Genomic DNA, 22,256 nt, shown 5'->3' on the forward strand with positions numbered 1-22,256 from the left:
AAATGCTTGGCTGACAAGGGGAAATTTTTCCCTGAAGGCATACTAATGGATGATTGATAGAGCTAAGATGGCTGCTGTTTGGCAACAGAGATGTTGGCTAGTGGATAAACTATTTATATAATGTTTCAACTGAAAGATGGTTTGAGGCAAATAGCTAGATTAAATGCCAATATATGTCAAAGTGTACATAATTGGGTTTGAAGCACGTGATATTACTTTCTTTGTGGGACTGTTAAATCAACCTTGAAACTAAGAATATTTCTACGTCCCGGATGACGTCTGGTTATAGAAAGCTTCTCTTCAAATTAACTCAAAATTAAAGTCATCCCCCACATAGTGAAAGAAATTATATTAAATTTCACACTGATGTGACAAAACCAGAGAAATCATGTGTTTGTTACAGAAGTAGCCAAGTCCAATTTCACTGCTGTTGTTGTTGCTGCATTTACTACATGTTACCATGAAATACTGCTGTAATTAGTAGTCCCTCCCAAGAGGAATTGTTTGGACATGTTCAATTGTGTTTCACTTTTTGTGTGTCACTTTTCAGCAGCTTGCAAGTTACAAATCATTTCAAAAGGTTTTTTTCCTCCACTTCCTAACTGAAATAGGCTATAGCCACAGAAACAAAGGACAACAAATCCACAACAGATGCTTACAAGGGACAATGGCTACCACTGTTCAAGACACAGCACGTGCACATACACTCACAGACAGAAACACCTAGGTACCTGTGAGAAACCACCAGGACAGTAAATGTGTATAATTATTGCATGCTTAGTTTATTTGGACTTGTTCTCAATTTGAGGCACATCAATCTTTTCCCCGGTGAGGAACTGCCAGATGCCTCCTCTGTAGTTCTCATTTCCCAAAGCGTATAGGAAGACATTGAAGGTGGGAGAGGTCTTGGCCAGGATGGGAGCCATCTGCAGAGGCAGGTACAACAAGGTTGTTAGTGCTCCTAAGACCCCACAGAGTGTTACAGAGTCTCAAGAAAAGTGCTAAAATATATTTGTGAAGCTTGTTTCAGCTAATTGTATTAAAATGAAAAATTATTCTGATGGTTGATGAAAATGAGGCAATCCCTGTGAGATAGCAGCATGTATTGCTATCTGCCACAGTGCATTTATGATACTACCAGTCAGAAATCTCCATATTTTACACATAGGGACTTTAACTTTTAAGAAATTTTACCATTTATGTATTATTATGGTAAATGTAATTAAAATAATAATTACCATTTCTGTATTATTATATACATTGAAATGCTTGCATTACAGTGGAGGGTTTTTGTGTGCATGTATGTACTGGCTGTCCTTACCATCCTGAGCTTGGGAGAGACCAGGTTGGCGTTCTCCACAGCAGCGTAGAAAGCCAGGATACCATAGGGGCCCCAGCAGAGCAGCATAGTCTTAAGAGGAGTGTTGGGGTTGAACTATAGAGGAGAATTGATAGAGAGACAGAGCAGGAGGGATAAACAGGGAATGAAACATGGAGGAAACAGAGAGAGGGAGAGAGGATCAGAACAAAAATGATTCATCACCGATCAACCATAAAGAGTGAAGGAGGAATTGTGTCATGAGGTTTTATTAATCTGGGGCAAGTCACATGCCAGGGATCATGTCTGGGTGAAAAACAGTACCTGTGTTAAGATCAGTCTCACTCAGCTAGAAAACAGAAACAGCTAGCAAGTAAAGGGGGAAGGCTGCTGTAATCCAGGGGTCAAGGGAGACATTATTCTGAGTCAGAATGCACACTTACAGAGCCACATTTAAGTGTTCCCTTTTTGCCTCTTAAGCAGCTTAAAGGTTGGGTAAATTATTTCACACTGTCCGACAATCTACAATTTGCTGTTGTTATGGCTGCATCGAGATGTTTTGCAACATTTTATTTCCCCCAACGTAACCTGACACATTTGTTATCTATTTCCAATAAAGTTTTAAATGAAATTCTGTGGTTTGAGCAGTTTGGCTGCACAGCATGGGACTGACTGGAAAGCCAGTTACATTGCACTGCAGTTACGCATTTAAAAAATATTCATAAAACCCACATCAGACACAACTTCTCACCACATCCATCTGGACAATTTTATCCTTTCGGGTTTTTATGGCATACAAGTCATATGCTTGGGCAGTCTGTGACTATACATTACATTACATAAAAGCACTGTTCTGGGGGAGAGCTTGGTGTCTCTACTCTGCAGCCTTTATGCTTGTGTCTCCAGCCAACTCAGATGACTGTGAGTAATGGGCTTATGCAACCTAAAGAGAGGCAACCTGATTCAGCCCCTGAGGAACTCCACTACTGAACTTGCCATTCACAGAAACATTGTTGTTTTCATTGCACACCAGCTACTGTCTGCATTCCGCTGAAGCGCCCGGTCTTCCCCCTGTGGCGATGACCTATATAGTGCTCCTCATTCACTGCCTGTTTTGTTACCCTGAGTGAGCACCACGTGAGGAAGTTGTGCTTACAGTGGCAGAAATGAAAATGATGTCAATATAAGGGCAAATTCTCTGATTCCTTTCAGTGGGTGACTTCAAAGCAAGAAGAATCTTTATATGGATTGCATATTTGTAAGGATTTGTGCATTAGCTGTTATGACTGCCAGTGTCTTGGATTTAGTAATTTCTAAATTCCTCTGCATCTTGTGTGTGATTAAATTTGGATTTGGAACAACTGATGCCAAACAGAGTCAGTGTAACAATGCCAACTTTAAGTGTTTTTCGTTTTCTTTTATGTGGCTTCATGTAGGTGGAGTTGGTGTTATTATCTTTTATTTTACTTACCCTGGGGTTTCCAGTCTTCTTGAATTTCTGTGCAATGGACTGGTAAGAGGACATGACAACAAACAGCTGGATAGCCATGTTAAAGATGCTCATGGGGATCAAGTAGGACACGTAGTTTCTGTGGAGAGAAAAACGCACAAAAAAGTCAGTATGAACTACTTCCAGTGAGGGATAGAGAACAAAAAAAAACATCTATATGTATCTTTAGCAGTGCAGGAGTATGTGCATATACAGCACCTGTCTCCCTTGCTGTAGTCCAGAGTGCAGCAGGTCCTCAGGGGCTCGTAGTCGTACTCTCCCCAGCCGATGAGAGGCATGGCAGACCAGAAGGCGGTGAATAGCCAGACAAACACAGCCAGGGTGATGGCACTGCTCCACTGCAGCTTTGTCCCTGACAAGAGCAAGGTCACACCATTTGTCATTGCTTTTTTTCACAACTCCAACATTATGAGATGACATGTTTTTGCTCAATCTACCAAAAGTCACAATAGGACTGAAGCACTTTGTTTTAACATGTTCATACCAGCGTAACTAACTGTCTCATAAACACAGTAAATCATATGAACACTGCAGACCAGGTGTAGAGTCACTTCCTCTTACCCTTCTATCCTGCTATTAACGATGGCTAAAAATAGCAGTATTTCAGTGTTGGAATATCATAATAAAAAAAGGTTTGTACTAGCACTCAAGCCCCCCAGGTTGCACTTTTGCCACCATTTACTCATCTGCTTATAACAATTGCTATGTTTGTTCTTTTCACAGGATAGACGTCAGAACAGTCTGTGGCAAATCCAAAGACAACAGGCTACTTGTTGACCAGCTGGCCTCTTCAGAAAAGCAGGAGGTCTTAAGATCAGCTGGAGACTGGTGACATAAATCTGTGTGTGTGTGTGTGTGTGTGTGTGTGTGTGTGTGTGTGTGTGTGTGTGTGTGTGTGTGTGTGTGTGTGTGTGTGCGGTGAGAGAGAGAACCCATGCTTTGCAAGAGAGGGAACACAATGCATTTGGTTGTAACTGTGCATGACCTACTGGGCGGGGACAGAAGCAGGTGGGAACTTACTGGTGCAGTACTGGTGGTATCTGTCCCAGGCGATGGCAGCCATGAAGTGGATGCTGGCGAGAGCTGTCATGAAGCCCTGGAAACCATGAGTCTGGCATCCATCAGAGCCATATGGCCAGTACCTGATGACAGAGGGTTTGTTCATAAATTCATGCATTTATTCATCTTAAATGTAAAAATTAACAGTTTATGTTCTTGACCTAACACACTGAAACTGATGGAAATACAAGCTGCAAGCAATCAGTAGATTTGCTTATTTCAGATTGTGGGTCTATATTTAAAAATGAAATAATACAATAATAGTAAATATAATAATCCCTGGACTCGTGCACAATCAGAGCAGCAACTTTCATCTCCTGATTACAGCTTGAAAATCCTCTGCACATTATGACATAGGCTTTAGCTGCGTATTGACCGCTCCCCCTGCACTCTACAGCTTTGATTGTTCCTCCCCGTATCGATTATACATTCCCTTGTCGATTATTCACCTCGAGGTCAGTTTTATTTGGCATTATTTTCTGATTACATTTTGTTAAGCCACACGTGATCGATATTCCTTACGAAAGGAAGTGGTTACATCACTCACCTCAGGAAGCTGGAGAAAGCGGCGACGGTGGCGTTCATGGAGATGCCAATATCAGCCATCGCCAAGCTGAACACCAGGAAATTGCTGGGGGTCCTCAGCTCTCTCACTTTGAGGAAAGCGACGATTGTCACCGCATTTAAAAAAAAGCCCAGCAGACCTTTAGGTAGCGGAAACAGAAATAAATATCATGAATGAGGGCAGTGTGCGGTGGTGAATGGGAATCAGCGCGCACAGCGTTGCTTCGTGCGCCATATGCAGCACATATCAAGACGCCAGTAAACACGCTCTTTTCAAACATCGTCATTTTCCTCGCTTGCAGACTGTAAGCGAGGGTTAATTTGTGAGTTTACAGAGAAAGCTGCGGATCCTTTCTCTCTCAACATTATGTTGCCAGTGCCCGGGTGGCGTCAGGTCCTGTCATAGGTTAATGCTACGCAGCGGGCGCAGCCCTCGTAGCCTCGCAGCGTTTGGCTGAATTCCAGCACAAAACGAAAACACTCACCCTCCACCAGCAGACAGGATCCAAGGGAGAACACATCAAAGTCGGAGAAGCCCTCCGGTAAAGGGTAAGACGAGACCATCCTGAAGCCGATTTGACACAAGAAAGTGCAGCTTTCACAGACTTTTCACTCCTCTCTATCCGATCCTTTACGATATGCCTCACTGTGACCGAAGGCAGTCCGCTTTTAAAGGGGCATTTCACGTGAAAAGCATGCACTTTATTATGTAAACCCCCCCGCTCTCTGTCGCCCCAATCCGTGCAGGAATGTCTTAATGAACATAACCGCACAAACGCAACCCTTAATGCGTATTTGCCCACCGCAACAGCAAAGCCCTCAATTAGTTACACAACAAGCCTTTGTGTCTGCGTCCCGGTGAGGATGCAGCCGGCGCTGATGTCAAACGACACGTTGGATGCGTCACTTTAAGAAGAGACAACAACAGGTGTCTATAGAGCCTAAGCCTCCTGCCAATCAGAGCTACACACACGCTCATTACGAAAACTGCATACTGCATTTTTTTTTTTTTTGCAGGTTTCGCACGAGCGTTTGGTACATGTTACATCCAGATGCTGCAGCGTTAAATGTATACACTTGACTGTATGTGACAGACATGTAGAGAATGCTCCTTGTCTGTCTGAGTGCAAAATATTTCCAGGCCCCTATATGCACACATCAGTGTCCTGCAGCTCGTGCTCAGTTTATCGTTGTTCCTCGTTATCATGTTTATTATTACAGTAAAGTGTATATCATGTATGTGCATTTGTTATAGTAGCCCTGTCCATTTGCTGATTAATGACTCAAAGAGATTCTGGCTGCACCATAGAGGATCCTTAACGCTGATCTGCACCTTCAGGTCTATTAATCCTTTGTCCCATGTGGCAGGACTCTGTTTTGACTAGTGAATTTGAAACTGGACACGTCAGCGTTTGCCTTGCTGTCATTTTGGCAGGGAATAAAACTTTTCATAGACACACTGACCTCAAGAGATTAAACCAACTGTGACATCTGCCTGAAATGAGAACAAAAACGAGAACAAAACAAAATTGCACTTTTGGAGCTGCAGACACAACATATGTCAACAGAGGCTTGACTCAGTCTGCAGTTTCCCGTGCGATGATGGGGGGAGGGGGCATGTGGTGTACAATAAAAGCCAGTGTTCCAATTCACCTTTAGCTGATCAAAAAGTGTGCAAATTACATGAAATCCAGCCATCATCCCCAGCCTACGACGGATTCGTCATGTTTCACTTGCGACATCGTTTGCAGCTTTTCATGCCATAGGGCTACAGGGGACACAAGCCTGACATTGTGTGGCCAAAGTCTATTTCAGTCTCAGGATTAAAAGATCAGGAATCTTGGGAAATATAGGTGAAAATGTGTGAAGTGCTAAATCATATGGAAAAGCAAATGCACAAGATCCAATATATTTTTGTATTTTTAATTATATCCTACTAAAAACAAATGGCTAGTTCTGTGCATTCATTTGAGAATACGTGTATCAGGTCACAACAATACTTACCACTTAACTCTATCTTCAGGATTATGTTGAAACATGGTAACACTGTGACAGTCAGCTGAATTTCTTTCATTGGTATTATTATGTTGAAGAAAAAGAAAAAAAACCCTGCGTCCTTGGCTGACCCCAACATGAGTCTGAGTGTGTAGTTAGTCTAATTTTTGCTCTCAAAATTGGTCACACCCAAAACTGAAAGCACTTAATTGAAGAAACATTGGCACAAAGAAGTGTGTACAATACTAATAGCCTGTTTTTGATATCTCTGCTCAAAGCGGTTATGCAAATGAACTCTAATTTGACAACTCAGCAATAATTTTGCATGATACAGCAGACACTCCAAAATCCTGTTTATTCTAAAGTTGCTTCAGTGAGATTTTTTGCACACTAAGAATGACATTGCACCTTAGATAAAGTCCAGTCTTCTGGTTCATACAATGTAAAAGGGCGGCTTTATTGGCTTCAGTAAATGAGATTAACTACTTGTGGTGCAATATGGAATGTTTAAGGTTTTCAACATGATTGCTCAACACGTTTTGAGCCTCAGTACAGACCTGCACGGTTCTAAAACCATACATACTGAAAGACCTGTGACTCAAAGGGGTGTTTAAACTAAAGGTTAAAGAGGGCAATTTAACTAAATAAAGGACAACTACTCAGGATGGAGGAAGAAGACTTAATGTATCCATATGTGGCACACAATACATTTATAGGAGGTGAAGACACCACGCACAGTTTCTAATTACTATTATTGTCTCGATCAAGCTGTTATTACTTTATTATTCTATTGGGCTTATTTTTTAATCTCTGCTAAAACTTTTGCTGTCTAGAAAGACTTCGACCTGTCTGTGGTTAAATGTGGGTCGGATCTAAAGTGGGGCCTTGCTGCCAAGTTGTTCGAACACATTTCGCCATCACTTTAGGCCAGAGGAGGCAAACTTTTCAGTGCCAGCCAAGTGTAACACTAAACTTCCAGTGTGATGAAACACAAAGGAGGGAATACAATGAAGAGATGCCAAATAACACACATAGTATTTACCTACACTGTGAAACAAAAGCTTTATAATTAGAGGTATTTCCCCCCCGGTAGTGTGGGACTCTGTCCAAATGGATTATTGAGGTGAAATCTAAAGTGAGTAAACTGATTACGCATGCATTCCTTACTATTTAAATCTTTTTGTTTGCTTAGTAAATACTACTTTGTTTCCCATTGATGAATTGTCAATGTGTAATTTACACTGTGTGCAGGTACATAAAATGGGATGGGAATGCCAAACGGGAAGATCAGAATGTAAAAGGAAAAGTGTGGGTCTGATTATTGACTGTTCAGCACAAAGATTTATTTCTAATCATTTTTAGTTTCTGATTAAAATATTAAAAGTTCTTCAAATAAAAAAAGGATGGCAGATTAAGAATATGTCAAGTTAACATCTGTTGAGTGGACAGGCCCCAAGGTAGGAGCCACAGGCTGTGATATAGGGGCCACCTTGTGGTAGAACATAGTGCTGTCCACTTTCAGATTAACAGTCACGGCAGGGCTCAAATGAACAAGCTATATTTGAGGGAAAGAAAAAAATCAAAACATCACAGTGGATTATGACCATTTCGGAAGTGTTTTTCTGTGATAATAAATAGGGACGTCTCTGCGCAGCCTATCGGATTCCGGCATGCAATACGCATCCAAATGAAAAGAACGCCAGTCCTTTCGCTAATCCTTGTCTATCCTTTTTATCTCGGGACTCATAGCAGTCGGATCACTATGGGACAGCGAAGCGGTGGGACAAAGCCATGCGGATGATATTGCTTTAAATGAGAGAAAAAAATCAAGTCTTTCTGACTTCAGTGGGCGCAAACTGGGCGCATGTAGGCAAGCTGCGTATGCGTAAAAGTGGGCCAAAATGTTCCTCGTCCTGCTCCTGGGGCTCTATGTGGCCATAGGTGAACTTGTCTCCCCAGTGAGCTCCTGCCCGTCGCAGTGCAGCTGTTTTTACCACAACCTGAGTGACGGATCAAAGGCCAGGTAAGGAGGATGTCCAGATGAAAAAGATTTTATTTTAAAGTACACACTGTAACTGTTCTGGTTTGTGTGCACAGGCGCATCTTTACAGACGGACAGGTCTTGTCCTCATATGAGGACAGATGTTTGCATAGAGGTGAACACGTGTACAAAAGATAATTCAGGGAGTGCATGTCGGTCCAATTTTATTTAATGCAGGATTATCTCTCAAAGGCACTTTCAACCCCCGTCTATGCGTTTTATACGAGTTTGGATGGACTGGGAAATGAGAGGTTTTTTTTTGTTTGTTTGTTTGTTTTTTTCCTTTCCAAAATTATCTGCCTGATAATGAAAACATGATCTCAGACTCACACTAATTTCGGATTAATTAGTCGATTTTTCATTTGCTTTGATACATTACAAAAATGTCCGTAAATGCGTAATTTGTGGAACATGATTTGGTGGTGAACACAAATTCACTTGCCACATCTCACTTTCAGGAGCGTGATTTGCAATGATCCCGAGATATCTCTTGTGCCTGTCGGGTTCCCTGTTGACACGTCCAAGCTGCGGATTGAGAAGACGGCCATCCAGCGGATACCAAGCGAAGCCTTCAACTACCTCTCCAGTCTGGAATTCCTGTGGATGTCTTTCAACACGCTGTCCGCCTTGAGCCCAGACAGTTTCCGGGGACTGTTCAACTTGGAAGAGCTTCGTCTGGACGGGAATTCCCTCACCGCCTTTCCCTGGGAATCCCTCATGGATATGCCCAGTCTCAGACTTCTGGATTTGCACAACAACCAGCTCACCTCGCTGCCAGCGGAGGCCACCACTTACATCAAGAACCTCACCTACCTGGATCTGTCCAGCAACAGCCTGCTGACATTGCCGGCAGAGGTGCTGTCCACCTGGCTGGCAGCAAAACCTGTGCAAGGACCAGAGAGCTCCAAAATGATACTTGGTAAAAGACAGTGCATTCACCCAAACGTTCAGGCGAGGTTTATGCCTGCCACAATTTAAAACCCTTTTTAATACACAATATTTTTCAGAGATTATATCTTCAATAATTTGAATCCAATGAAGACACAATTCATATCATTAGAACTTTGTTTTACTATATTGTCATTAATTACACACCAACAACCACGCATGGGGGCCCGCAAGAGGAATTATAATTGCTGACAAAATCATTAACAAGCACTAAGCACTAACAACAAATACATTATAGTGAGTTATAAATCATGTATAGAATGTTTATAAATGGCCTTACAGCACAGTAAGGGGCATTAAGCTTAAGTGATACCAATATTGCATAAATTCACAAAGTTACGGTCTATCACGCATGAGTAAATGTATGAGTCTTCAAATTCTTTGCTTCCAAATTCTTTGCATCTTAATTTAGATTACATAGCTTTTCTCAAAAGGCAAAATTCTTAAGTTGGTATATACATTTTTTTTCTCTTTATCCTTAAAAATGAGACTTGGCCCATTCTATGCCATTAGCCTTTATCCTACATTTACCCTAGAACCAAAGACAAGATGTGGTTTAATTAAGTATGGAAGAAGCCTGATCGGCAATTATTATTATTATTATTTTACCTATGTATTTAGCACAACTGCACGCACAGTGTTGCTGCACTTTATAGCCTGCTGCATGTTTAGAATACAAAAAGAAATGCAAAGTTAATTTTCCATTCGCTCATCTTCTGCATTAACCCATCCTCAGACTCTGAACGGTGGACAGATGCTCCAGGTTTGGCTTTAAAGGCTCATGCTTTGGTCAAGAACAGGAGGATGAAATGACAGCAAAACCTGACCTTGATCACTCGACCACCACCACCACCACCACCACCACCATCATCATCCTCATCATCCTCATCATCATCATCATCATCATCATCCTCATCATCCTCATCACCACCACCATCATTGCCGTAGTCATGGTCATGATGTAGTTTATGAATTAAATGTTAATCCTCTTACAGGATTAACATCCTAACATCCACACCGGCCATCTGCAGGCTGGTCTAACACTTTGCACACAGCTGGACGCTCGTCTTCCACCTGTCTCACTTGTATCCTTGCCCTCAGGTCTCCATGACAACCCCTGGGTGTGTGACTGTCGGCTCTACGACTTGGTCCAGTTCCAGAAGTTCCCGACTCTTTCAGTGGCATTCATCGACACAAGGCTTCGGTGTTCAGCTCCAGAGAGTGTTTCAGGAGTCTTGTTCAGTGATGCGGAGCTGCGACGCTGTCAACTTCCACGCATCCACACAGCTGTCGCACGAGTCCGCAGCGCCGTAGGGAACAATGTGCTCCTCCGCTGTGGCACCATTGGAGTCCCCATCCCAGATCTTATGTGGCGCAGGGCAGACGGTCGAGTCCTTAATGGAACGGGTGAGTCAGCAGATCTTTGAATGTCTCTCTCTGTGTTGCGTCTGACATAAGATGCTTTTGTCTGCACTGTAGTGCTGCTGTTAATTAAACAGAAAGCTACCAGTGGAGACAGTAAGCTTGTAAGTCTGACTGACAGCTGTAGCTACAAACAGTGAGTTATGTAACTATGATGATGAGCAGTGCACCACTGCTTAATCACCTGCTTGGTGTCTCTTTGCGTATGTCTGAAAAAGGCTTTTTCAGATGCACATCATATTTTACTTGTCTTTTTCATATGTTGACCTTTATTGTCTGATGACCATGTTCTGTCCTCTCTGTCACCACAGTCCAGCAGGAAACCTCAAAGGAAGGAATCACCTGGTCCATTCTCAGTGTCCCAGCTGTGTCGTATCGTGATTCAGGGAAATACATCTGCAAGGCCACTAACTACGCTGGGAATGCTGAAGCTGTGATTTCTCTCATTGTCTCTAACTCACCAAAACCAGAGGGGAACCAAACCAGCAACGACAAGAAAGCCAAAGTCAAGAAACCCAACCAGATGGGCAAAGCTGCTTACCAGGAGAAACTGGTGGCCAGGTATGTGGTTCCAACCTCCAGCCCTTCATCCTTGCCTGCTCTGGATCCAGGCCTTCCACCTGGTCTTGGTCCTGATCCTGGACTAGCCAGTTACAGCCTGGCTGACAAAGTCACCCCAGGGCCTGCCACCTCCTCCAACCCAGACGCACTCCTGGATCTGGAGAAGACTAATCTAAGCAACTTGGCGGCCAACACCTCGTCGCTGCAGCAGGACCCAGACAGAGTGGTCCGCTCAGTAAAGGTGGTGGGGGACACAGACAATACCATTTCTCTAAACTGGAGGGCCCCTAAGGCTAAGAACACAACAGCCTTTAGTGTACTGTATGCTGTGTTTGGAGAGAGGGACATGAGGAAGATCAATGTTGGGGCAGGGCAGAACCGTGTGACCATCGAAGGGCTGGTGCCCAGGACCAAGTACATTGCCTGTGTGTGTGTGAGGGGGCTGATCCCCAAGAAGGAACAGTGTGTCATATTTTCCACTGATGAAGCAGCCAGTGCCACTGGTACCCAGAAGCTGATTAATGTGATTGTGATCACAGTGGCCTGTATCATTGCCGTTCCGCTCACTGTCATCGTGTGCTGTGGGGCACTGAAGCGACGCATTCAGAAGTACTGGGGAAAGAAATCCAAGGACATCCAAGATTCATATGTGACCTTCGAAACACTGTCGCCTGGCACGAAGGCCAAAGGGCTTGAGGGCGAGTATTTGAACAGACTGAACCCGGAGGAGTCCAACAGGCTGCTGTCAGCCCGCTCCAGCCTGGACTCTGAGGCTACAGCTAAGATAGAGGGACAGCCTAACGAGTACTTCTGCTGACATCATGCTCCAGCTCCGGCTCCTGCTCCACACCATCTCCCTCGCACTCACCCGCATCCACGTCCCAGTCCTAACCCCAATACCCATTTGCACCCTCAACACCACCCTCACTCCCATCTCCACCCAGATCCATATCCCCATCACTACCCGTACTCTCACCCTCAGCAACATCCTGAGGTCAGTCCCCCGCCCACGCGCTCCCATACGCCCACACCATGGGATTCCCCGCCACCCGTCCCTCCTCGCTGGATCACGCCACCAACTCCACCACCACAGAGAGCCAACTTCTATCAAAGGACTTTTGCACGCTGCACTATAATGGAAATATCAGTTTAGAGAATATTTAACATTTTAAGTAACTTGTTTTTTCCAGATACGTTTAGAATATGTTTCTTGCAGATGGAGTGAAACTGACTGGACTGTCATACATGTGTCCATGCATTAATTGTAAGACAGTGTTCAAACACGCTCATGCTTTTATGTCTAAAAGAATGTTTTTATCACTAAGCCTGTGAGAGAAAACATGTCAAAAGCTGAAAGAGCATTACAGTCATGTAATTTATTTTTCATCTCACATGCATGGCCCAGCGAAGAAACCTCTGCAACCTGATCTGACTTAAAGGGAACTCAACGGTTGATACTCCATTGTTTATATCATATATGTACGTGTAGGATTTGTATATACTTTACTGATGATGTACACTTACATATACAGTTAAGTCTGTGCCTCTGTATATATCTGTCATATGTTCTCAGAGAAGATATACACATAGGCATGGTTCAACACTGGTGAATGGAGAAAAGCTGGAGCTGGAGAGAAGTACAGAAAGGACTGAACTATGACACTTTGTAAATAGGGTGGAAATGATGCAAAATGAAATGTTAAATGATTTCTATTCCCAGCAATGAGACACATACTGAAATATCTCTACCTGTTTTGTGCTGCCTAGAGGCATCATTACCCAATTAAATGTAGATCTATTCATTCCAATGATATTATTTGAATATAGTTAAATAAACTTTTCTATTTACATATCCAGTTACTGGTACTGTGTGTTCTTACATCTCCACTTTCACCTCACAATATTGATGATTCGTCAAAATCGGTTTTCATTCAGTTTGGTTTGGTTTCTGTTTGAAAACTCTTTAATTTATTCATGTTAATTTGCCAACTCTTGGCTGTCAGTGTCAGTCTCAGGTGGTGTGATTTCTAATAGCTTTATTAATGTTAATGCTTTAAAAATCAGATTTAAGACGCTGATGAAAACACGTTTTGGGTTGCTAGATTGTGAAAAGTTTCTTTAGTAGGTTTTGACCAAAAGCAAGTTATTAATTACTTATTATCATGTATAACTACAAATTTGACGGCTCATTAAAGAGTGTGAAGCTCATAGGTTAGGTTAATTAATAGTTTGCCAACTTAGAAGTAATTATTAATTGCGCGAAGACCAGTTAGAGGGATTTTTCACAAACCCAAAACTTTGGCAACCCAAAACTTCTTATTACTGGCTTATTAATCAATAAAGCAATAGTAAATTGTAACAGTAGTTACAACTTCACAGAGGTTGACTTATCAGGAAGTGATACCGAACTGAACATGCATGAGGTCAGACTGGAGGCTGAAGTGTTAATCATGTGTCTTTTCCCAAGAATTAGACGCCACTCGTTCAGTGCGTGCACGTCAGGGATTAAGCTTAAAAGGCTTCTCTCGTCGGCCACACTCGGCATGTCTTGAGCGAATGTAGCCCTTAACTTCAGTAATTTTCGCGGACTATGGACATAATTTGTTACCTGCTAGTTATAGTTTTGCTCAACATTCAAGCGCATGAAACCTCCTCTCAATGTTTACGCGGGTGCAGCTGTGTGGAAGACCGTTATGGAAGGTAAGACCTGATTTCACGCAGTCCAGTCTTCACCAAGGCAGAGATATTTTTATCCTCTGTAACTGTGTCACGGGTTAATAAATTAAAGACACATGGGATAATTGAATTGTTCACATTGTCTCAAAAAGACGAAAAAGTTTATCTGCAGGGGCTCGATTGAGGTTTAACTCTAATTTGTGGTCCTTCTAAAATGTGCTTATGAGGAATCAGGTTACACAACAGCCGAATGATCACTTCAACTCTTCCCTTTAACCATAGGTCGCTCGTGTGTATGGAGGAGAGCGCGTTTGGGGCAATACCACAGAACCTTCCAGATGATATGACCAAAATACGCATAGAAAAATCTCACTTCACAGAAATACCCAGAGGAGTTTTCTCGCAAACGCCCGCCTTGGAGAACTTGTGGCTGAACTTCAATGACATCACAGTGATAAACTCAAAGGGTCTGGAGGGTTTAGGGAACTTAACCGAGCTCCGTCTGCAGGGGAACAAGCTGCGTTCAGTACCATGGACAGCGTTCGAGGACACGCCGGCCCTCAAGATCCTGGACCTGAAGCACAACCAGCTGGACGTCCTGCCGGAGCATGCGTTAAAATTTTTGCCAGGTCTGACTTACTTAGACTTATCCTTCAATCGGCTTACGGTCATATCGAAGGAGGTCTTCCAAAACTGGCCTCTCTACCAAAAACTGCAGAGCATGGAGGAGCGGGAGGCGACCACCTTCGTCCCGAACGTCGTCCTGGCGCTCCACGACAACGCGTGGCTTTGCGACTGCCGCCTGAAGGGCTTCGTGGAGTTCATCAAGTCCCTAAGCCCCCCGATTATACTGATGAACTCCTACTTGACTTGCTCAGGGCCGGACTTTAGGGCGGGCAAGTTCTTCCACGAGGTCGAGCTGCAGGCGTGCATGAGGCCTGTCGTCACCACCCCGTCCCCCAACATCAGCCTGCCCCAGGGCGCAAACCTCACCCTGCGCTGCCTCGCCAAGGCCAGGCCAGACCCCGCGGTGTGGTGGACATATGGCCTGAAGATAATCAGAGGATTTCAGGGTAAGAGTGTGATGTCCAGAGCATGTCGCCTACACACCCAACCCCAGTGATATCTTGTGGTAAATTAGATACTTAAACACACATTTTAATCGCTGACGCGTACAAAGACGAGAAGGGTTAAATCTGCATATTGGCATCACCACCGAGTCTCACGATCTGCACAACACCATCAGCGTTGATTAAGAGTGCTGGAGATTACAGTGCACTGAGTACCTAATGTCAGCCCTGTTGAGCTACTGTGCAATTAAGTAAACATCTGCGTCATTAGACTTAACCTTTAGAGTGGAGTGCTTACTAATAGTAACTCCGTCATAAACAGAAACCAGGACTTCTGCCACCAGTGTCTGTACTGCTACCACTAACCCCAGCTCTGCTGCCAATAGTCATCTCTCATTATGCTGCATTGAAACCAGAGTAGCTGACCAGAGTGCTTTTATACACATTTGTACTTTATAATGACCCAAGTATCCAAGTAGAAGTAAAAATTGTTATTAGAATGAGAAGGAAGACTAAAATACACGCTTTCTAACACCGTTTATAAGGTCTATGGCTTTACACTGGTTAATAAATGATCTATTAATGCTTACAGTTTATAAGCCATTCATAAGAACTTTTTGGTCACCAGGAGTAAGTCATGTCATGAATAAAATCATTTAAGTAGAGTATTGATGTCTAATATCTAACTGCTAATGAGACATCTACTCTGCAGTTATAAGCATTAATAAGTAATTACTAAAGGACTGTTAATAAGCCAATGGCAGACGCTCGTCAGTCATTTGTAATTTCAAATGTTAATAAGTCATTCAAATTATTTGTAAAGTAACTCATTAACTCTGCACTTTTAAATGTTGATAAACTGCTAAGAAAGGCATTTTGCTCTGGATACTCTGCAGCTGTTTTCTAGAAGGTCAGAGGTCAAGCAGTCCATTGGAGCATCTTCCTGAGGAATTAAAGAGCTACATGAATTCTGGCAACCCAGAAGTCTTCTCCTGATAATGGCCTATAATTGATCTAGAAACCACTGAATGGAATGTAAATTTAGTTTTACATTAAGTTACAAAACGCGATTTACGAAAGGGTATCGAACGACTTGGGTCAAGAGTAACTTCATGAGGAAAAGCACCTGCTGTCCTTTTCAGACTTTGTCTTTGTCTTTGACTTTGTCTCACCACTTCCTGTTAGATAAACATTTAACTTTATATTTATATTTCCATTTACACAAGCTGCGATTACTCTTGTTCACTATTTCTGACATTTAATTCAGTAATTATTGTCCAGCCTTTCTCTTTAATTGGGACAAGCAGTTTAAATCATTGGTTTACCTGAATTTGGTGAAATAATTTGTGCACAACTGTGGAGAAATGACTTAAGATAATTAACAAAATGAGATTTCCACCATTAGTGCAGCATGTCCCTTAAAATAACATGTGATATGCCTGTTTTCCTCCCAGAATCTCAGGAAAGAGTGGATGAAGACACCATCAGATCCTTCCTGGTGATTCCCTCCCTCCACGTGGCTGACCACGGTGTCTACACCTGCACTGCCGTCAACTTCATCGGAAACTCCTCTGTCAGCATCCTCCTGGACGTCCGCTCTCCTGGCGGCTCCCAGTCATCGCTCCTCCCTGGCATCCCGGCTCCACCTGCTGCCGGTGATGAAAACGTCTACATTGACATCCGCATCGCCAAGCAGACAGTGCGTGGCATCTCCATCGAGTGGTTCGCCGCCTTGGACCGCCCGGCTGAAACCTGGTTCACCATCCACTTTGGCCGCGCGGATGCCGATAAGAAAGAAATGATCTACATCGGCCCAGGGATTCACTCCTACTCTGTCTCTGATCTGATGCCTGCTACCAAGTATGAAATCTGTGTAACCCTTAAGAACCAGGCACCACGTGCTGGACAGTGCATTGTGTTTGTAACAGGAAGTGACATTACCGAGATGGAACAGAGGGAGAAGCTGATTCACATAGTGGTGATAGTTTTAGCCATGGTGCTGGCTGTGCCTATAGGTATGTATGCCTGCACCACTGACACTAAATTTGCCTGCCTGGAGGGTATCATGCAGTCCTGGAAGAACCGACGGAGAGAAAGCAGCCCGTCGGGGATGGAGCGGGAGAGGCAAGGCACCTTCGACAGCCTGCAGGCCGCCAGCGACGAGGGTCTGGTTAATAAAGATTCCAGCGAAGACAGGAAGGTGAGGAGGAGGTCAGATGACAGACTACATAAGGGCAAAGCTGACCACAGCAGACTCACAGCTGAACTATATTAAATTACAAGGAAAAGACCAGTGTCTCGTCCTGTATCAGCTCTTTTTGTAAAATAGAATAAAGAATAGATCTGCTGTATGATGCTAACTTTGATACTCACATAACTATTCAGAGGAACGACCATATTGTCTGCCTTGGTTTTAATCTCATCTCTTCCTCTGTTCTAGGACGAGGAGTTTGTTGCAAAGATGTGAATGATGACCATTTTGTCAAGGGTGTAATTGAAGGATTTGCACCACTGTTAAGAACATGCTGCTGTTTGTTTCTGTCTGAAATATGTTTGTCTTGTTGTAATGATACGTCTAAATGATTATAATGAATATTTGAAATTACTGCATTATTTGAAGCCTTTGTGATTCATTTAACTGGAGGGGTGCTCACAACCACTGCTGATGAGTACACCTGATAAAAGTCTTTCAGTAGTAGGTGCTGACTCCATCTTCTGCTTTATCTGTATGTAATCGTGTTAGCACTTTGATATTGTTTTGTGTATTTATATATGCTTTTGTTTATCAGACTCATTTCATATTGGCTTACTCTTTTAGCTCAACATTGTCAATGCAGTTGACATATTTTTACTCTAACATGATAGTGGATCTGAAACCAAATGGTGATGTGACACAATTGTGCACTGTGTCAGTAGACAGTGTCTTTGTTAGATTTAGTTAAGCTAGTATACAGTTACTATTGTATGTTGAGTTGTATTGTTGTTGTTTTAAAAGTGCAAGACACATCATGTATTGGTGGATTTTGGTAAATACACAATATGAAATCTTTCAATTACAGCTTTTCATCCAAAATGAAATTGTGCATTCATTTATGTGTGTGCGTATGTATATAAATGTGCGCGTCAGGGTCGTACATTGTGCTGTGACAAACATCAAACAAGGTCACCAAACCTTAATTAATCATCTCTTTTATGTAGTTTGTGGTGGCACGTACTAAAATTTTGTCAGTGAAACAGCGTATTTTATATATTACCATTTATTATTGATGTTTGATGCTGGCAAATGAGGTTAAAGGATGGATTCACAGTTTCTCAGATCTGTCTTAAATCAACAGTCAGGTGCCCATGTAACAGTGAAACAGCTTTTACTTCCTGTAATCATTCCCCTTGTTCATACTGGCCGTTGAGAGATTTCTTCTTGGTGTTCTTCCAGTGTAAATCCACTGTCCTTGTCCACAGCAAAAATATAGTCTTGACTTTATCTAAGGCTTGTATGAGGCTGCAACAGTTTGAGTCCAATCACAGTGTTTTTGGTGCAGATTTCCTTCTTTCTGCCACCATCCCTCCACTGCAGCTCAACAAAGAATCACAAAGCAAGAATCTCTATATGCGAAGTGTAAAGTTTCATCAACATATGCTTAATCCCCTCCACTGCACATGCACGTCACAGTTCCTTGTCTCCCACTTCTGTGAATACAACACACAGCAGCCATGCGTCACACATGATCCGTGCTGCCCAGCCCAGACAGATGGCACTTCGGATATGCCTCAGCCAATGGCATTGTTCATTTGACATAATACCCAAACACTGGCATCCTCTCCAATATCCCCTCCTGCCGTCACTTTATGATCAGATCACACGCGCCCCCTCCTCCAACTCCATGTGTTGCTTCCTGTGATGCAAGGAGATCAGTTCACCCCCCCCCCACACACTTTCTATTGAAGATCAGGGTTTTAAACGATGGGTTGAGATTGGCAGTTCTCATTTTCTGGCCCACAGACACATCTGCTTTCTTGCTTGTTCAGATGTGTTTATATGATTTGCGGGTGTGGGATTGATGCTGCTTTTTGTTGTAATCCTCATCCACGGTGTACGACACAAGACAATGTGAATTCTGTAAACACTCATGTTCAGCTGTTTCAACACAGAACACACATGAATTATAGCTCTATTTGGGCTCATCTTATTTTTCTCCTTACATACCCTGAAAGCTGTGTATTATTTAAACGCCTCACAATGTAACAGCTGCTGATCTCCTGAGCGGCAGTGTTCAAAGATCAGGGGTTAACCATGTGCACATAATACTTGTTTTATTGGTTTTCTTCCTCAGAAAGACAAGTATTTCACTTGCTGTTCAGAACCTCCATTGCTTCAAACACATCCCAGGGTTTTTGAAGCATGTGCGTAGCTTTCTTTCGTTCTAAAGCATCAATGCTCTTTGCAACTTTTAACTCTGTAATCCTCTATCAAATAGCCCAGTAATCCTGGCTGCCTCTTACATGGCATAATGCATGATCATTTGGGCTGCTCCTCATATTCCCTCATTTCATTTCAGAGCATTAACAGCTTGCAACACTGAGAAGTTTTTGTGTTTATGTGTGTGACAATTTTGATCTAATATTTGGGTTTGCTTCCTCAAGAATCTTCAGGGCTGCACTGACCTGAAAAAGCAGTACAATGCACATATGTGGAGAGCGTGCATAAAGATGTATGCAAAATGTCACTGTGTTTAGGAGGCGGCTTTTACTTTGTCAGATAAAAACAAAAATAATCCCCAGAGTCCGCTCTGCGTCATCATAACCATGTGAAATGTGCCAGCTGAGGCTGCAGAAAGTTCGATGCCAGTCACACATCTTGTCAGTCCAAACTAGATCAGGGCAGATGGACTTTTGGTTTTTAGCCAAGGATGCAATATTGCACAAAGATGAACAAGTTGGTCCTTGGATTAGAGAGTGTAATCTGCAAATTTCATGTTTTATGTAACTTTGAAATAGTGTGCATGTTTGCTCATGATGTCTACACAAATACCCAGTGAGTGGTTCAGTGTAACTTCATAATTGGTAGTGCTCACATTGATATTGGAGCTAAGGAGAGCAAAGGGCTTGTATCAGGATAATATATTACATATTTGCAGAACATCTGTTGAGGTTTTACTAAAAACAACAGCAAATGTAATATTGTTGTGTAAGGCCTTCTTCATACATCTCTTTCTAACTCCCATAATATGCATTTTACTGTTGCTCTTCATAGCTGTTATTCAGTATTTGGATACACTGCTTTGTTCATATTGCTCTGTTTTTAGCTTAGCACATGCTGCACCAACTTCTTTCATCTGCTTTGTCTGCAGGGAGGAACAACATTAATCAGTAAAAACTCTCTTGAGGCCATAAAAGCTTCAGTTTTAGTCAGTATCATTTTGTTTGAGAATTTGGGAACAGGGACCCTCTTTGTCTTTCACCCAGGGGCTACTGTCATGCTCTCCTTTAACTCCAGAAGGGGGCAGGAGAGTATATTTGCAGGCTCATTAGGCAGGTGTTGGTCTTAAGCTAATGGTAACTAAGCTGTCTCTTTGTGTTTCACAGTGTCTTCAAGGCTACAGTGTAATGATCTGAGTGTCTTGGACTCTGTGTGCTGTAATCCTGATAGTTTTAGCTGGTTGGGACCAGACCTGCAGAATTAAATAAACTCTAAAATAAGTTTCAAAATGCATAATTCAATAATCAAACTGCATATTCATCTAAATTTAAATTCTGTGCTGGAAAGTCTTTAAGTGCATTTAGTCCTGTTTGTAAGTACAATTCTGAGGAACCTGTACTTGAGAATTTTAATTTTATGGTACGTAATACTCTTTTAATTATTTTAATTAAGACACTCTACATGCAGTAATGAGTAATTCTACTTTTGAATGCAGTACTCTAGTAGTTTCATAGTGTGGTATAAGGACAATGATCTAAATACTTCCTCCACCACTATTGAAATTACAAACGATGTGATTTTATTCTTAGTAAAATCCTGTTTTGCCAAAAAAGACACCAACTGAAACAGACAAACCATCAAATGTACAGTAGTAAACAAATGGAACATGAATCAGAAAATAAACATATTGTGATTGCTGCAAAACGGGGCTCTACACAGTGCTTTACACCTGCGCTGTTGGATTAAAGGTCGTCCTAACGTGATCACTTTGGTTCCCTTCCATCGGGCTGATCTCTTTAGTCAGTTCAAGTGTCATGAAATCTCTTGTAAGGAGCTTGGTTGCATCCCAAATAAACAGTCTCGCTTGTTGAAATCCGAACGACTTCATTCCCGACAAGGGATCTGGGTTGAGGATCTTTAAGCCACTAGTGTGTCAACAAATGGTTCAAAAGGTGGAATTTATCTGTTACAAAAGGACACAGAAACTTCAGCCAGAAACAAGCGATGAATGGTCACGAATTGAAAACATGATGTGAATGACATGACATGACGGGAAATTTTCACATTCAACAAATGACATTATTGAGACGTGGGGAAATAAGCAGTTACCTGTTTCAGTGCATTTAATCTTTCCGAAAACACACAAACATGCACGCACACACTGATGCACAAACACACCCACACACAAACGCATACACGCAAACACACGCGTGCGCACACACACACATATACAAACAGTCATGTTTCCATCACTTCCGGGGAGATGTCGTAGACCTCTATTTATTTCTTGGGGACTTGCCTAACCCTAGCCCCCCAACCCTAACCCCCCGCCTAACCCTGAACCCAACTCCAACCCTCAACCCTTTGCGCCCTTATCTAAACCTAACCTTAACCCAAGACTTCACACTACAATTTACCGGTTTGCGTTATGAGGACTTGCATTTTGCCTCCATAAGGAAGGCGAGTCCACATAATGTGTAAACAGATTTATGTCCCCACAACGTGAGTAATACACAACCATAACACACACACACACACACACACACACACACACACACACACACACACACACACACACACACGCACACACACACACGCGCACACGCACACACGCACACACACACACACACACACACACACACACACACACACTGACAAACAAAGCAAGCATTAAT

At 42.7% G+C, this 22,256-nt stretch overlaps 3 protein-coding genes across 4 annotated transcripts; 2 read left to right on the forward strand and 1 right to left on the reverse strand.

Annotated features, from left to right (window-relative positions):
• Positions 1 to 761: 761 nt before the first annotated feature.
• Positions 762 to 5,347, reverse strand: rgra (retinal G protein coupled receptor a). Its single transcript, XM_070978237.1, has 7 exons — positions 4,937 to 5,347; positions 4,435 to 4,591; positions 3,849 to 3,970; positions 3,027 to 3,180; positions 2,790 to 2,907; positions 1,322 to 1,435; positions 762 to 926 (listed from the first exon to the last, which is right to left on the reverse strand). Exons 1-7 carry the CDS (start codon positions 5,013 to 5,015, stop codon positions 783 to 785), a joined length of 888 nt encoding a protein of 295 aa, XP_070834338.1. The 5' UTR covers positions 5,016 to 5,347; the 3' UTR covers positions 762 to 782.
• A 2,846-nt stretch (positions 5,348 to 8,193) lies between these two features.
• On the forward strand, positions 8,194 to 13,274 carry lrit1a (leucine-rich repeat, immunoglobulin-like and transmembrane domains 1a). Its single transcript, XM_070977588.1, has 4 exons — positions 8,194 to 8,469; positions 8,946 to 9,406; positions 10,537 to 10,842; positions 11,169 to 13,274. The coding sequence occupies exons 1-4, from the start codon at positions 8,348 to 8,350 to the stop codon at positions 12,233 to 12,235; spliced, it is 1,956 nt and encodes a 651-aa protein (XP_070833689.1). The 5' UTR covers positions 8,194 to 8,347; the 3' UTR covers positions 12,236 to 13,274.
• Positions 13,275 to 13,948: 674 nt separating this feature from the next.
• lrit2 (leucine-rich repeat, immunoglobulin-like and transmembrane domains 2) lies at positions 13,949 to 17,740 on the forward strand. Of its 2 annotated transcripts, XM_070977914.1 has the most exons (4): positions 13,949 to 14,118; positions 14,377 to 15,167; positions 16,619 to 17,364; positions 17,605 to 17,740. In XM_070977914.1, exons 1-4 carry the CDS (start codon positions 14,009 to 14,011, stop codon positions 17,629 to 17,631), a joined length of 1,674 nt encoding a protein of 557 aa, XP_070834015.1. In that variant the 5' UTR covers positions 13,949 to 14,008; the 3' UTR covers positions 17,632 to 17,740. The 2 variants fall into 2 exon arrangements, with proteins under 2 accessions (XP_070834015.1, XP_070834014.1); XM_070977913.1 differs by having other exon boundaries at positions 16,619 to 17,740.
• The last annotated feature ends 4,516 nt before the right edge of the window (positions 17,741 to 22,256 follow it).

The sequence above is a fragment of the Chaetodon trifascialis genome, chromosome 13 (genome assembly GCF_039877785.1).
Source record: "Chaetodon trifascialis isolate fChaTrf1 chromosome 13, fChaTrf1.hap1, whole genome shotgun sequence".
In the NCBI taxonomy this organism is placed as follows: domain Eukaryota; kingdom Metazoa; phylum Chordata; class Actinopteri; order Chaetodontiformes; family Chaetodontidae; genus Chaetodon; species Chaetodon trifascialis.